General features: G+C 40.8%; 1 protein-coding gene across 3 annotated transcripts in view; it reads left to right on the plus strand.

The window, feature by feature from the left end:
* The window catches only part of PDE7B (phosphodiesterase 7B), a 175,290-nt gene that overhangs the window by 151,165 nt on the left and 7,049 nt on the right, over window positions 1–17,076 (plus strand). For all 3 annotated transcript variants that reach the window (XM_084514234.1, XM_084514233.1, XM_084514232.1), the window contains 8 exons: window positions 1,166–1,317; window positions 2,590–2,653; window positions 4,319–4,414; window positions 6,077–6,177; window positions 6,964–7,095; window positions 12,152–12,243; window positions 13,257–13,401; window positions 15,395–15,491. In XM_084514234.1, the coding sequence (XP_084370360.1) occupies window positions 1,166–1,317; window positions 2,590–2,653; window positions 4,319–4,414; window positions 6,077–6,177; window positions 6,964–7,095; window positions 12,152–12,243; window positions 13,257–13,401; window positions 15,395–15,491 (879 nt within the window). The remainder of the gene's footprint in view (window positions 1–1,165; window positions 1,318–2,589; window positions 2,654–4,318; window positions 4,415–6,076; window positions 6,178–6,963; window positions 7,096–12,151; window positions 12,244–13,256; window positions 13,402–15,394; window positions 15,492–17,076) is intronic.

Here is a 17,076-nt window from a genome sequence, read left to right on the forward strand (position 1 = left end):
TATATGCTTCCTTTCCTAAGTGGAGGACTGAAATATATATTTTTTTTTAATTTATAATTTGCTTTACTATGTAAGAAGGATAATTATTAACCTATTATTGCTTCTTTTTCTCTTTTCTGTCTTCTTCCAAAACCGGTTCATGCATTTGTGATTTCAGACTGTATTTTGAGGTCTTTTTTGGTGTGGTTGGTTTTCTGGTGTTTGATTTTTTGTGAATTTAACATGAGAGTAGGAAACTACCCTGTGTAAGGAAGTGCTCTTAACTTCTTGCAAGCTCTGTCTGTAGAGAGAAGCCTCCTGCCTGCATGCCTGCAAAAAGGAGTATCATTTTATTACAGATCATAAAAAATTATTTCTATTTGTTCACCAGCAACCACTCATGGTGCTGTGTCAGTGGCATAGATGCCTGTCCTTTGTCTCATTTGCTATCTGTAGCTTCATATTAATTCCCTCATCACATGCTGTAAGAGACCATTCAGAAGGATAAGATGTTCAAACAGCCATATGGGTGTTTTCTACTTCGTCCCATTCACCTCCCTCTCACTGTACCTTGGTTTTAGCATACACATTTTCCAGAAGATTTGAAACAAAAAGTACTTACTGTTTTCAGTCCTCCTGCTATGTACTCCATTAAGGTTTAAGTTGATCGTTCTGTATGCTAGTGCCCTGCAATGCTGATGTATTCTCACGACCCTTCTGTGAAGTAGCAAGGTAATGCTATTTTCAGTTTTTATAGATACAGAACAGAGGCACAGAAGAGTGAGAGCAGGTTTCCCATGCCTGACTCTGCCTTGTCACTTAGGCTTCCTCTGCACATCTATGGTTAGGTGATATATTACATAATAATGATATATTACACCCCTGGTGATTTAGCCTGGATCACATTAAAGGCTGTGGCAGGCAGTCTCTTGAGCTCAGACTTTCCAAGTCCTACATTAGTGCTCTGTCTACTGGGACATATTTTCTTTCTGAACTAAACAAATATACTGTGCTGAAGTATAGGAATTTGAATACTGCCCCTTCATAAGGATTGGCAAGAAACATGAACTTGATGACTTCTGTTATCATTATCACAGCCTTTTTGCTATTTCTCTTTATTTAAATAATTGAGACTGTCATCCTTGATCTTGGGTTTCATGGTTTCTGTACTGATTCTTTTTCACAGATACAACACTCTCAGGGGAAATTGGCACCAAGAAAAAGGTGAAAAGACTGTTAAGTTTTCAGAGGTATTTCCATGCATCCCGGTTACTGCGTGGAATTGTACCGCAAGCCTCTCTGTACCTGCTGGATGAGGACTACCTTGGGCAAGCAAGGGTAAGAAAGGTCTCCAGACCTCCATGTCTTTTAATAATATTCCAGAGTGTCAGTTCTGTCTCAGTGTTTAGGTACGCAAGTGTATGGTTGATGTTTCTTAAATGACCCGTGTTACTTGCCTGTCTTACAGAAAATGTACTGTCCATTCCTCTTTCATATTTAGAACTTGAAAGACTTAATCTCAAGGCAACAAGAAAATGTCTGAATTTGTTCCGCAATTTCAGGTTCTCTCAATTGAAATTATAATCTGGATTTATTAAATGAAGTATCCCTTACTGAGTAACTGATTTAAATACATACAACATCAATGCAAGATTTATTTTATCTGCTCAGAAAAGAAGAAAACAAGGAAAAAAGAAAAAAGAAAAAAAAAGCCCCTGTCTCACAGCTGGTCCAGAGCAACTGTTAGGCAACCTACAAGAAAACCCATAATGGCAAAGTTGGCAAAATGGCAAACAGGGAACAATCACTGCATAGAACTTCATGATAGTCATAATATTATAATTTTGCAGCTCTTATGCTTCCTGTTAAAGACATTGCTAACAAAACTGATGGCACTGAGATTACGTGCCTAGAAAATTTTTACTCTCTGCAGGAAAAGGTTACGTATGAGGTGTTAGGAAATAATTAAGAATCCAGAACTAGTTTGAATATAGACAAAGCAATTGGAGTGAACACCCATTTGCCATTCATATATGTATACGTCATACCATTTGTTCAGTCTTGATCTCTTAGCTGAACTGATGCAGCTGTAAAAATGCTACATATGGTAGCAATAATGGATCCTTCTGCATGGCTGAGTGTGTTTCACAGAAACACTCTAAGTTCATAAAAATTGTACTTGGGTTACCTGTTTATCAAAATGTAATTCATATTCTCCATGAGATCTAAAGTTGTATTTTACTGTAATAAAATCCTAAGACAGTTTGTAATGAATTGATTTGGGGACATGAAAGAATGTTAAAAAAGTTGTGCAGTAAAAGTAATTGTTTTCATAATATTTTATGTTATTCCATGTTTTGCGCTCCATTTGAGGCCTTTTTACGTGTCAAGTTTGAAACCTCATCAGTTAAAAGTGCAAGTGATACTTTTATGCAGTGTAACTAAATTTGTTTCCTGGCTTCTGATAACTTCAAATACATGTCTATACCTTTCCAGAACAAAGTTTTAAAGTTGTGGCAACCAATTCTGTGATTAATATGGAATAATAATTTAAATCTGCTTTACAGTTTGATATATCCATCATTTGCCTCTTTGAATTTGTTTTTCTAGCATATGCTATCCAAAGTGGGAATGTGGGATTTTGACATTTTCTTGTTTGACCGCTTGACAAATGGTAAGTAATTTCAAAAGAAATGTGTGTATATATTTAAGATCTTTTTATATACAACTATCCTAAAAATTCCTAAGTAATAATTTGCTAAACTTTTCAAGTTTAGATTATTGAAAAAAAATTGATACAATTAACTCCTTTTAAAATCATACCCTTGAACATTTCAGGCTTTTCCCAGAATATTCAGAACTATAGGATAATGTTTATAAAGTGTATTTTTTGTATTAATGTAATCTCTTACATTTATTATGATCACCTTTTGCTTGTTTATTACGAATTGTTTGTTAGTTTCAAGGAAGTATTTCAGTTCCCTTTATGGGAAACTCCAAAGCTACTTTAAGATAGACCTATAAGATACATTGGTTGGTATGTTGATAATCAGGCAATTTCCGTCAATATAAAGTACCTTTAACCAAACATATCCTTGCTTTGTGTTTATTCTGGATAGAAAAATAGTAAAAGTCAATGAAAAACTAAAACTTTGTGAAACTTTTTATCTAAATATATGCCTATAACAGCACATCCTCACTGATGTCTATGCAGTGCCTCTTAGTCAGGTAGCTGCTGAAGAGAACACAATCACACCATTGGCCTTTCTGAATTGCTTAAAGAAATTAGGTTCCCCAGTCCTCACCCCTCAATTCAGGTAGACTCAGCTGCAGCAGATGATGTAGGAGGAGTTGGTTTAGAGGTTAATTTAGCTGAATGACTGGCAGGGAAGAGTGGAAAGGATGGCAAATAGCAAGGGAGGTAAAAACATAATTCTTCTAAATTACCTTTCTACTTTCTATGCCCTTAGTCAGTAGCTAAGGCCAAGTAAGTTTCCATGTCTTCTTCATACATATGTTTGTTTTCTTTCCCAAGTCATATTAAATGAGAAAAGACTCCTTTCAGACATTGCTTAAACTTTGTATGGGTTGGTTGGGGTTTTTTCTGAACTTTTCTGGAAACATTGGTACTGAGTTATACAGTGCAAACTGTTCTAAACATTGTGTGTATGTCTAGTATAGTATAGTTGATATATAATTGATATCTAGGCTCAATTTTGTCAATGTTGCCAGTATAGAATTCACAGTAAGACCAATATTACAGTGGGACTTGAGACTGTAAATGCAGTAACTAATTTTTTCCTGTTTGCATCATCATTGTGAGATGCAGCTGTAGGTGAGAAAGGTATGTAGATTGTGTACATGTTTGTACAGCCATTTAAAAAAAAAAAAAAAAACTTTAATTACAAGCTGCAGAATTCTCATTAATTAATTACTTAGTACAATACGGCAAGCCAAAAAGGCAGAAGAGCCATTCACTCTTTCTTTCATTTCTGGAGGTAACCTGGATTATGAAGATGATGTGGTTCTCAAACAATCTTGTCAAAAGATTTCTAGTTGATGCTATGTTAATTGGTGTCCTGTGTTATGCTGAAATAGCAAGCACGACTTCATGGCAACTAGACACCAGAATGGCACTGACACAGCCATGCTGTCAAGTCTTTATTGTATAAGGGAGTAATTTAGATAAACTACTTTGTGAGTGTCATCTAATCAGATGTGAATAGAGCTAAGGTGATAGGAGCTGACTAATAGTTAGAAAACTACCAAAATTTTTAGTCTTGCGTGGTTGGTAACTCCATGTTAAAGGAATCTGAGAGTTGTTCCTCTCTGCTTTTAGGAAACAGTCTCGTAACACTGCTCTGTCACCTCTTCAACGTGCATGGACTTATTCACCATTTCCAGCTAGATATGGTTACGTTACATAGGTTTTTAGGTAAGTGGTCACCTCCAAATTGTTGTTAAATGCAGGTTACAGCTTAAGTAGGGCCACAAAAAAGGTCTTGTCTTGTTCTGCCTATCTATGTAAAATCACAGTGTTGTTACAATAACTTCAGTAAAATATTTCTGTGATATATATAAGTGTACAATTGACAGGTACCTGGACTCTCAGTTCAGTACCTGTTAAGTCAGTGGAGAAACTTAAAAGACTTTGTATTGGACTTAAAAATCCCAGTACTACAGTTTCATTGATGATTTAAAAAAAAAATGTATGTCGTGCAGAGATGTGGCAGGCGGAGGAGGCCCACACAGGCAGACACACATTGCAGAACCTACCCGTGCACAATACAATTGTGGTACAGCAACATTATTTTAGTGACTAATAGACCACTGAGACCCAGGGCAGTTAAAAGCTTATGTGCAAAATTTAACAAATTATATCAAGCTGTCTACACTGAACAGTGTTGATGAAAGCCCCTGCTGCTGTTACTGCCAACAGAAATATTAGCCCCATGCTGTCAGCGAACCAAAAGAAGAAATTGGCCAAAATCAATTGCTTTCTGCATCATGTTTTGAATGCAGCTGAATGCCGTTTTGTTTGACTGTCAGACAACATTTCAAAGGCAGGATCTCTTCTTTACTAACACACGACTGGAAGCTTTCCTTCTAGAAGGCTTTCCCCCAGTGTGGAGAGAGATGACTTCTCCTTGCCTTTGCTAGCTCCTGACATGAGGTGGATGTTCAGATAATTAGAGCCAGAATTAGTTAGGGTTTAAAGAGTTACTGACTGTAACTTCAAATGAGCTGAAAACAAATTGAAGGCTAGGACTCCTCTGGAACGGCCCATGCTGGAGGTGAGCACTGTAGTAATTTTGCCCATTGCCTTTCTGTCTCATCAATTTGATGGTGTCAAGGACAGCATTTTGGGCAAGGCCGCATGCGGCTTCCACCATTCAAGTTGTGTTGCCCCAAGATCCCCTGACGGTGCGGGCACTGCTGCAAGGAGAAGATGAGCTTGAAGCACAAACCTCAGTGGTTTTCTGTACTAGTGCAAGATGAGAGTTGAGTGGCACTCAGTCCTCAGATGGTACGCTTAAAGCTCCACAAACTGACAAAAAAGGACTGGTATTTTAAAATGGAAGCGTCGTGTGGTTGTCACAGAAGATTTTGATTCAAATAACCAAATGCCCTATCTTTTGATTTTCAGTGGGAATGCCTTGAACTGTAGTCCTTGAACAGCAAATGGTGCCAGGATGTCAGGGCCTCTCCCCCTGCTGCTGTAAAATAGGCAGTACTGCTGTAATGACATATTACTCCCCTATGACAGCAGCCTAAATAATTACACTCCGTTGTGGATAAATTTGCCTTTCTTCCTTATTTATTTTACTCCTGAATGAGAGCCTTCACTAAGGCAAGAAAGAGTTGATTTATGAACTAGACCCAGTGTATCCCCATGGGCCTCACAAACCCTTTCATGCATTTTTGTTTTTCTGAAAGTATCCCAATAAGAGCACCAGTCTAAGTAAGCTACAGGTATTTGAAGAAACCTCATAGGTAGCTGACTGAAAAACCCCAAATTGTATTTTAAGTCCAGTTGCCAGTTGTGGGCATGGAATCCAGAGACAAAAGGGTCTTTGTTTTCTGTTTTGGTTCCCAGTTATGGTTCAAGAAGATTACCACAGCCAAAACCCATACCACAATGCTGTCCATGCTGCTGACGTCACACAAGCTATGCACTGCTATCTAAGGGAGCCCAAGGTAATGACAGCCTTTCATGCTGATGTTGCTTTCAGATAATTCTCAAATTGCTTTCTCAGGATTAAAAAACGAGCAAATGTCAACAACAACAATAAAAAACTATTTTTAGATAGCAGAAAATGACTGTGTACTTGAAGTCACCAACAAGTCAGTAGCAAAGTCAGCTACAGCTTCCAGACACTCCAAACAAGCTACTGAAATCACTTCCCATAGTGCAGATGATGTATCTGAGCTCTATTAAATGAGCTCTGGCAAGTTTTGCTGTGGCAGTGTGCACCAGCCCTCCACCTGGGGTAGCAGTGCTCCCAGCAAAGCCAGTAGAAGGCAATGTCTGCCCATGCGTCAGCCACTTCAGGGAATAAGCCCCTCACATCAATATTTCAGAGTACTGAATATGGCATTGGAACACCAAAAGTGGGCACGCATTTTAGTGTATGCTACTATACACCGACCTGCTTGTACACTTACTTCCTTTTTTTAAACTGAATCTTCTAGACTAAGCTCAAACACTCATATAACAAGCTATATCTTGTCCTGAAAAATAAAAGGATAAGGAATACAAGCTGTTGTAACATGTGAATGTAGTCTGATATACTTTATAGCTTTTTTTCAATAATGGCTTCAAAAAGATTGAGCATGATTAATTTTAGTTTTGACATCTGTGTACTCCTACAAAACTGAGCAGTGCCATGATGTCAGCTGGTTTGTTTATCTGCCAAAGGGGGTGGGGGGGCAGGGGGAAGTGTTTACTGTTTGTGTTCTTGTTGTGATTAATGTGTGATTCAGCTTGCCAACTTCCTCACCCCATCGGACATCATGCTTGGACTGCTAGCTGCTGCAGCTCATGATGTGGATCATCCAGGGGTCAACCAGCCCTTTTTGATCAAAACTAAACACCACCTTGCCAGCCTGTACCAGGTAAAAACACTCTTCAGACTGGTAATATGTAAAATAATGTCAAGGAGGGTCTAAGCAACTTGCAGTGAGCTTTCACAATCATGAATGACCTACGTTGTAAGTCTGAACAATTTCAGCTATGCTTCTCACTGGGCATCTTTTCTTATAGCAAAGCTGCTGGACATGAGAAAGAAATTAGAAATATGCACTTTTGTTGAGGACATTTAAGCCAAATCAGTTGCTTTGGTTATTTCTAATGTAGATTATCTGGGTTAAGGAGCTCTGGGTAGGAGATTTAAAATCAGAGAAACGGTTTGTTTCATTTTCCTTCAGCGTAGAAGTAAACAACAAGAATGTCTTAAATTGGCATTTTGTTAAAAGAAACTTTAGCTTCATGTGGCTCTAGGAAAACTGAACGTTTCACGAATGTTGCAATTAAAAAAAAAAAATAGAAGATAGTGGGGAAAAAATAGTTGTAGATATTTACACAACCATGCCTAGAGATATAAAGAAAAAACTTATAAGCAGCCACCATAGGTCATGCCACAGGCTGTTTAGACCTGTATCCTGTTTCTAAGAGCAGACAGTAAAGCATCTCAGAGAGAAATACAAGCCTGGGGTAAGTATAGTGTTGTCCTTCACCTGGTATTTATCCTCTTGTTCAAGTAACTATCAGTGAATTCATCCTCTGCTGAATTTTGTGGTCCTTCCTGAACATATTTCTAGCTTTGGTCCATGGCAATTACTGTAGCTCTGGATTTTATCTATAATTATCATATATGTACTATCAAGCTATCTTCGTGTACATGTGTGCTTTATTGTATATGTGCATCTTTATTCTTTACATTATGTTTATATATACACACTTGGGCAATGCCATAAATCATTTTGGTTGCACTAACTGTAATTCGTAGTTAACAAATGGAGATTGTAGTGATTTCTATCCTTTGGAAGAATTGGCTTCAGCCTTTTTAAAAAGGTGTCAGAATCAGAATATCCTCAGTTAAAAATAAATCTAACTGAGGAAGACTCACTAATAGCTGGGTGCCTTTCTATACATAGTTAGTAAATGAAGAGTTTGCTGTGATTTGCTAAGTACTTGTAAGGAGTCTGTCTTGTTTTGCCCTGCTCAAGCAGCACTGGTGTTTAACATAAGTTGGATATGTAAGGGTTCGGTTTTCCTTCAGCCCTGGGAACAAGGCTGAGCCATGGGAGCCCCAGCCAGGACGTGGTAATGCTCAGAGACTCCAAACCTTGTGACTGGCCTAGTCACAGATTGGAGATCTTTTAATAGTCTTAAGTAAAAAATAAAATAAAATAATAGGATTTTTTTCTTTCCCAGTCTTGGGAAACCCTGTTTTAGGGTTCAATCCTCTGATACGACAGAGACTTCCTAACATTCAGTCTTTAAAATAAATCTGTGCTACTCATGGTTTTTCAAAAAATAAGAAGTGGTGAAGCAACCTCTCTCAAAATCACAGTTGAAAACACCAGTCTGTAAGCCATCACATAGTTTTTTTCCCTGCATGGTTTATCTCCTATCCCCCAGCCTAAGCCATCAGATAACTAATGGCAATTAGACTTAATAAGGCAGTAGAGTGTTCCTGGGTGGAATAGCTGACTACTAATTGTTGGCAACATCTTCAGGGATTCTGGCTGCTTACATTTAACAGGGGAGTCATATGACTTCATGCTCAGTTGTCACTTGTTAACTTGACCTCTCCTTTTCCCTGCTCCCTGTACTTTAAACATGAGATACTAGACACTGTAGCGACTTCGATTTAAGTTCTCATATAGCAGCAGGCAAAGATCAGAAATTTACAGGAGTGGAAATATTCTGGAACGGATACCCAAGTGTGTTTTTTTGTTTGGTTGGTTGGTTGGTTTTTGAGTAACTATTAGTTGGATGCAAGGAAGTTCTTGGATACCTACACACTCAGTCCTGTTCTGGCTGGCCTTCAGTGTGGCCAAACTTTAGGCAAGCAGGCTTTCCATACGGAGTTTGGGAGAGCTCTAGGCCAGTACAGCAAGGTAAGACAGCCCAGAGGCTGGCAGTCTCTCAAGCTCAGCTGTGAGCCAGTTAGAGAGAAAACTGAAAAAGAGCCTCTTGCCATGCAAATAAAGCATTTGTTTGACAAAGATGGGCGATGCTCCAAAGTGGGAATTAAGTGTGTGCAGGGACCAGGAAGCAACAGCGTGCTTCTTCCTTCCCAGGGGAGCAGTGTTGAGACGGTAGACGCTGGCAGGTCCTCCTCTTCATGAGTACAGCAGTTCCAGACCACTTGTGGGGAAACAGGGGAGATGATAAAGCAGGTACAAATTTGGGCTGGAAAATGAGTTTCCAGGAACAAAATGAGGTCTGTCAGGGAGGAGGCCAATGAGCCCCAGCTCTCAATGTGCTCTGCTCTGTGAAGGTGGCTAGAAGTGAATACTGCCAATAGAGGTGTGGAGACAACAAAATCCAAGACACCTCTTTTGGGGTTCCTCTTGTAGTTGAGGACGGATAGGAGAATAAACAAGAAAAATCATCCAATAAACAGTAAGGGAGGTAGGGTTTGGGGCAGGGGGGGAAGCACACAACAACATAGGCACTTAACACATGAAACTACAGTGTTTTGATTTGAGGTTAACTTTATTCCATATTTTTCCTCAGCTAGCCAGGTGTGATCTGTTTCACAGACAAGCTTGCTCCGCATTCTCTACCCAGAGAACTTTCTGTAATCATCTTGTTAGGTTTCTTTTGAGAAATTGCTTGCACACTTATGCTGACAACCAGGTATATCAGGCCCCTAAGCATAACGTGTAAGTCATACATCTTATAGTCAACAAACCCCAGCTCAAAAGACTACTCGTCACTATGAAAGGCCTATAGCTTGCATGGTTGGCTGAATCTGAGACTGAGGTCCCAGAAAATCACAGTGTTTGCAGGGAAGTTGACTGAATCAGTCAACTTGAATCAGTCAGTTGTAAACTCTTTAACCATGCTGTCTTCTGAAGCACAGAAGGGAAGGATGTATCTGAAGCATCACAGAATGGTAGAAGAGAAATGAAGACAACCCAGTGGGAATTGTTGAGCTCTATCCCACTGCAGCTCTGGAAAGGATGTGGTGGCGTGGGATGCTCTGCAGGGAACCTCGGCTGAGAGGAGGTTTCAGGGGCTGGGGACATCAGATGGGAGCTGCAGGAACTGTGCATGCAGTCATGGTCTGCAGCAAGCATCAGCCTTCCCAAAGGTGACAGCCAGGCAGGGTTTGCCTACTTTACCTTAGGGTAGGAAAACGGCAGCCCATGAAACTGGAGCAACCACTGGTACCAGGATTCAGCTCTGAGATTAGGAAGGTGAAAGAAGAAAAAAGATATTGTGTCCTACTGTAGTCCCTTGTTTTTCTTGGTCAGGGTAAAGGGTTGCAAAAGTCCATCCTGATGTATTTAGGCAAAACGAGAAGGATATTTAAGTTGGCTGGTGAACAGAGTTGCTGTCAAAAGTAATTTAGACATTGCCTCGCTTGTTCTGATGGTTGGAAAATTGTTTTTTGTTGTTTGTTTTTGGTTTTTGTTTTTTTTTTTGTATCGGTAATTTCTATTAGGGAAGCAATAATTCAAAAAGCAGCAGAGCGTAGTGCAGAAAATATTGTAATGGCAAATCAATCAAATTTGTGTGCTCTCAACTTCGCAGTAATTTTGAGCACTAAATGTCAAGAAAATTTTGGAAAGATGGTCAAAATGCAAACTGGATCTGGTTACTGGCAATCTTTTCTGTTTCGGTGGTCGTTCCATATAGTAGGATAACAACGAAGGAAAGGGAAACCTTAAGGTGAACATAATGCTGAGTCCTTCTTGGAGCAGTGGAGCTGTGCATCACATCCAACAGGAAAAAGCAGCACCACTTCAGCTACAGCTCAGAGTTGTGTGACTGTGTAGAAAGGAGACAAAGACCAACAGTGGCCAGAGAGAGGGATGCTGATGCTAGTTTCTTAGAAGGTAGCAACAAGGTGGAGTCCTTGTTCTGCTACCTGCCCAAAAGGTTGGGTTGTTTGTTTGTTGTTTGCTTGTTTGAATCTAGTGCTCATCTACTGAAAAAGCCACAGATAGTACCCAAAAGATGTTGCAACTCTCCCAAGAGTGTCCCCATTGCTGGGTGACGGTCATCTCATTTGTACTGTGTGCTTTTTGTGTGTGTTCAGGGACTGAGTAGTTCATTTGAGTGTCTTTTTTTGAGCTGTGCCACTGCAGCAAACAGATTTGAGTTGTAAAAATTGTGCTAGAGGTTTCTGAAAAAGTTACATTGCTGAACTGTTCAGTGGTAGAAAGCATTCTGTGGACTAAATGGCTGATGATTGATAAGTGCATTGTGTGTTAGGACAGTAATATGAAATCATCAGACACAAGATACCCAATTTGTTATAATTTGCAGACGACCTATAAAGCTGTGTTTCTGTTCCCTGGGATTATTGTTTTTCCTGTCTAACTTTGTTTCCACTTAGTTGGAAGCAAACAAACAAGGACTCAAAATTTGTTGCAGACTCTGTTGCTGAAGCCTGCAGATGCTTAGTGATGCTGGTATCTTGTTTTCACTGAGCAGCTGCCAGGAGCTTCCAGTTCCCTGACTTCAGGGGAAGTCTGGCAGTCCAGTTTTCTTTTACTTGTCTGCTCTACATTCAGACTGTAGAACCTGAAAAGTCAGCTTGGGATCGGTACAAGGTAAACCATAAGCTAGATAAGATTTTGCAATCATGATTTAATTATTTTGTTAGTAGATCTTTTAGAATGTGAGCTACCTTGCACTCAGATGTGATTAACTCCTCTGTTCACAGCAGGGCTCAAAAAATGCAGAGTAGGACTCCAGGGTTGACCGTAGCTAGGAAACCTAGAAGCACAATGTCCTTAACTCTAGAAATCCAGAGCACTTCCTCATACCCAAAAGTGGCTAAAAAGCACACATTTTAGGCTCAAACTCTTTCATTTTGTTACAGAAAACAATTTCCAACCAGCTCTAGGCATCAAGTGATATGGCAAATGTGTATGTGTGCCATGTGCACTTACCTAATCCTTTATGTATTCCTTTTATTCATCCCAGAATGTTTCAGTGCTAGAAAATCATCACTGGAGATCTACGATAGGCATGCTTCGAGAATCACGGCTCCTCGCCCACCTGCCCAAGGAGGTGACGTAAGTGTCAGCTAGAGGAAAGAAATCATCACTGAAAAATTAATCCTTGGTTTCCTTCGCTCTTCTCAAAAGGACACAGGCAGAGAAGTCAGACTTCAGAGTAGGCTAAACATCTTGCTCTCTCTTGGTGCCAGTATGAAATCACGAGACTAAGTTAAACTGCAGAAGTATTTTCTAAGAATTTGCCTCTTCTGCAGCATGAGGATGGACAGGGTCAGTGGAAACATTGGGCATCCCAGCCAGAGCAGACCTTTTCAGATCCATTGTCATTTTTCTTTTACACAGCACCAACCAGACATGGAAAGATTTAATGACTAAAAAGCATGTGGTAGAAAAATCAAGGAGTTGGTTAAGTAGCTTAGAGGTTGCTAAGGAATCCCAGATATTGCAGAGGAGGTGTGGGGTTCCGTTTTCACCTTCTCTGGGTAAAGTGAGGGGGAAAAAAAAAGAAAATTCATCACCTAGGCAAAGGTGATGCTCATTTCCTACCTGCTGGTGTTGTTCAGTGCTTTTCCCACCAAGGAAAGGAGATGGAGCCAATAAACAGCCTGCAATACTAGGGTTTAATCACAGGTGACCTTGCCAAGAATGTAAACAAGTTGCCTGGAAGCAATAAGCTCCGTATTCCTCCAGAAATCCCTCACATCAGACTGACAACTTCTGTTCAGGCCTACTATAGAGTTGCAGTATTCAGGACCCCGCTCCGAGCAGCTGAAGTAAAACATTACCATTTTTCTAGATGCTCCATCCTGTTTGTTTTTCCTTTCCTAGAGCTTTTTGGAAGCTGTCAGAACTACCTACACAAACTTTTTTTTTTCCATGTTATCCTTTCCTTCTGAAGCCCTTTAGGCAGCTAGAGCAGTTTTACCCCATCAGAGAATGACCACGAAGACCAGATCGGATCCATGAAGAACGAGGAAACTTTGTGCTAGCTATGGCCCATAGCAGGTTGCTTTGCACTGTTAGTGTTCAGTGGTATCATGACTAAAGGGGCTTGTTTTCCTTAATTGCAGACAGGACATCGAGCAGCAGCTCGGCTCCCTGATCTTGGCAACAGACATCAACAGACAGAACGAGTTCTTGATCCGCCTGAAGTCTCACCTTGACAATCAGGATTTGAGACTGGAGGATGCACAAGACAGACATTTTATGCTTCAGGTAACTTTTAAAATGATTTTTTTCCACTATTGTTTTCTTACTCATTTTTCAACTCATGCTATTTCCCAGTACACGTTAGAATAACATAGGGATAGTGTTTCTGAACAACAGCACTGCCTTACCTAGTGTCATAATCACTTTGCTTCTGCCACCTGGCATGTCAGACAAGCATAAGGTGCCTCTCATGTTTCCTTATGTGAGCTCCTTGAGTTAAAAAGCTGGCAATGCAACAGACGGAGGAGAGTGCCATATGCTGAGAAATGATGATAAGCCACTAATTACTTTATTTCCAGAACACTACATTTCTTCCCAGGTAATGCCTCGATTTTATTCTCCCTATGACAAGTGTCACTTCAGTGGTGTTATTTCCTAGTGATGGGCAGGAGAGCAGCACCCTTCTTGGTGCTCTTCCAAGGCAGGCTGACACCAGGTGCCCAAGCCCTGGTCCTGCGACTGATGTTCAGAAAGTGCTGCTGCAGAGGCAGCTGTTGCCATGGCAGCAGGGGCTTCGCCATTGAATTGTAGCTAATGAAGAAACCATGTTTTATTTAAAAATCAAATAGATTCTCCCAGCTAAGCTGCAGTCATTAACAGGCCCTTCAGAGTAAACCTCTACCTATTAAAGCATTATTGGGATTAAAGTATCTGTATATACATGCTTCTGGGGAGAACTGACATCAATTTGCCTCTTAAGTGCACAAAGGAGTTAAAGTGAGCGTTGTCATTTACAAAACAAACATCTACACGTTATCACTTTGTTGAGGTTACGGGAAAGGTGACAGCTGCAGGGAAAGAAGTGCTGATCTGTTAATTCTTCCCCCTCCAGAAGCGTGGGAAATGTAGCAATCTGCTCGTCTGTCCTCCAAGAAACACGGCCTTCTGTCAGATTCCTGCACGGCCTGTGCAGGGCAGGATGATGGGTTTATCATATTTCTGGACAGATTAGGCAAGAAAGTTGTGCAAATGCCAGAGGCACAGGGATTACAGATCTCAACTATGGCAAAAAAAATTCCTTGTGCACTTTCTTGAAGACAGATAAAAACTCGGACAGAGACATAGTGAGATTTACTTGTTTGGTGGATTATTTGTGAAAGAAAAAAAAAATCAAGAATTCTAGACTGGTCAGGATAGGTTAAAGAATGGTTGGAATGCTCTTTTAAGTACACAGTAACATTAAGGCTAATCAATTTAATCCAGAAAGAAAAGTGACTTTGGAGACTTCTCTCCTCCAGTTCACAGGTCTGAATTTATACAGGGAATATTTCTTATGTTTTCCTCTCCAGGTGCCAGAATGAATTCTGTCCTCTGTCAAACTAACTGACTGTGTTCGGTCTATCTAGGAAGAAGTGAGGTACACAACATCTTGTTCCAAGGCAGTAATGGATGGACCATTACATAGCTCGCTTTATGAAGCAGTTACATGATTTTAAAATTCTTCTGCCCTCCTGTACTCATTCCCCTACAAAGCACTTAATAGCCCTGGTTAACTAAGTGAAACCAAGCCAGAGGCGGTGCACAGGGCCCTGTGCTTTGTAAGGAAAAGCACGTGGACATTAAAATGAAGTGTAGCTGAAGCGAGATGCAAGGTCACTCACTGAGACCACAGAGGAACAACGCCCAAACAGCCTTACACCAGCTTGGCTCTTCCTTCCCTCATCATCACTCACGGATGCTGAGCCAGGCAATCGGCAGGAGCCAACCTGAAGCTTTTGTTGGCTTACTCCTTTCAAGGGATATCCAAAAGACTTTGCCATCTTGGAATTTGGCCCTCCTCTTGTTCTCACTACAGTAAAGCAGAGGGCTGAATGAAAGGTTTGTCTGCAGCTTAAGTAAATGCTCTTTCCTCAAAAGGCAGCTTTGGGTGAGGCTCAGTATCCCAAAGGTGATCTTAACCCTTCCCACCATCACTGGTGAGGCCTGAGAGTTTCACGACTGTTGGAAGCCCTGCTAGATAATTTCTTGTCTCACCTCTGCTTTTCCCCTTTGCTTTCAGATTGCGCTCAAGTGTGCTGACATCTGCAACCCGTGCCGGCTGTGGGACCTGAGCAAACAGTGGAGCGAGCGAGTCTGCGAGGAGTTCTACCGGCAAGGTCAGCCTCTTCCCCGCCTGCTCTCAGGCACGGTGTGCAGCAGGACAGAGGGCTGACCCTGGCAGGGATCATTCAGCCCTTTGCCTTGAAATCTCCCTCAAGGACAAGCAGTTGCACAGACAAACTGCCTCATCTGGAAAGGAAGGCGGAGCAGAGGAGCAGTGAGGATTTACGTGACCCAGCTGCTCTTCTAGCAGGAGGGAGGCAGAGCTGTGCCGTGCCTCAGCTCTTGAATTTTGCTGAAGAGCCCACGGCTTGGTTCCTCGCTGAGAACCCTACAGCCGTCGTTAGCTCTTGTGAGCTGAAACTGCGCCAGCATCATACCGCTAGCGACTGCATTTTATCTCACTTTTCAGACTCTCACAACTCCTACAAGAGGCTCAGCCTCCGTGTTTCCCAGATATGACACACTCTTCTGCATAGAAACGCAGAGAAAGAGTTCAAATTCAGTTCCCAGCACAGTAAGCTTCCCTAACATGTTTCAAATGGCCAAAGTAGGCAAGCCAACACTCTGCTAGAACCTATTGCAAATGCTTTCAGACCCCTGCAGAGAACTCAGTCATGCAGGGCGTTTTTTAAACACAGTAATTGCACCATTTGGCTCTATCTGCATAGGCAAGGTCATGCTGTGCTACAACACGGACAGGGTGCAGCAGAGTTTAATCACTGCTAAATTCTTTGTTTGCAGCATCCTGAGAGCCTAAGGCAAGTGGTACAAACACTGGAAGAGCACACAATGAAGTACTCAATTCACTTAAAACTCTGCAGTACTGAGTTAAGCCACATTTGGGCTGGTACCTAGTACAGTTAGTCCGGAACATTAACGAACAAGGACAAATAGTTCAACAAGTTAATTTTTAGCCAGCATCAGTTCAAGCTGGTGAAACGTCTTTGATGCTTTTGAAGCAACATAAGCAACTTGCAAGATGCAGGTTTATTTAGTCAGATGTATAGCCAAGGCATAATCAATATCTAACATGAGGACAGTGTCCCAGTTGTCTGAAATCTCACCACTGGGGAGTACTGAGGGACAATGCTGTGAAAGACAGCAATCTCAGCTCTTACAAACTTAAGCTTTTTCCCTAAGACTCAAGATGCATTAGTAAAACTTCTATAACATACCTCTGAAAGGGGACATGAGCATACAAGACCAGCTAGAGCTGTAACAAGGGGGAAAAGGGCAATTATGTGGGAGAACCTACGGAAGCAATGGTTTGACTGTCACTGGTGGCTGTGTAATCTTGGTGATACAAAAAAAAAAAAAAAAAAAAAAAAAAAACAATAAATACTGTATTTAGATACCATTACCACTTAAAAACATATTCTTGTAGGCCTCGTTACCCCTTACACACAATGCTGAGGCACAAAGGTATTTTTTTGTCACTAAGGTTGGTATTTGGAAATCATAGCTCTTATGGTCAGAATTTTAACTGTAGATGAGGTAGATAATTAATGCATTGATTAATCTTCCTGCTGTATACAGAAGTTTGATTTTTTTTTTGTATGAAATGTTTCTAATGCCATTTAAATAGACTCAAACCCTGATTTTCCAATCATCTGGTGCATCTACACCTGTCAGTAAATA

The sequence above is a fragment of the Aythya ferina genome (assembly GCF_964211825.1).
Source record: "Aythya ferina genome assembly, chromosome: 3".
In the NCBI taxonomy this organism is placed as follows: domain Eukaryota; kingdom Metazoa; phylum Chordata; class Aves; order Anseriformes; family Anatidae; genus Aythya; species Aythya ferina.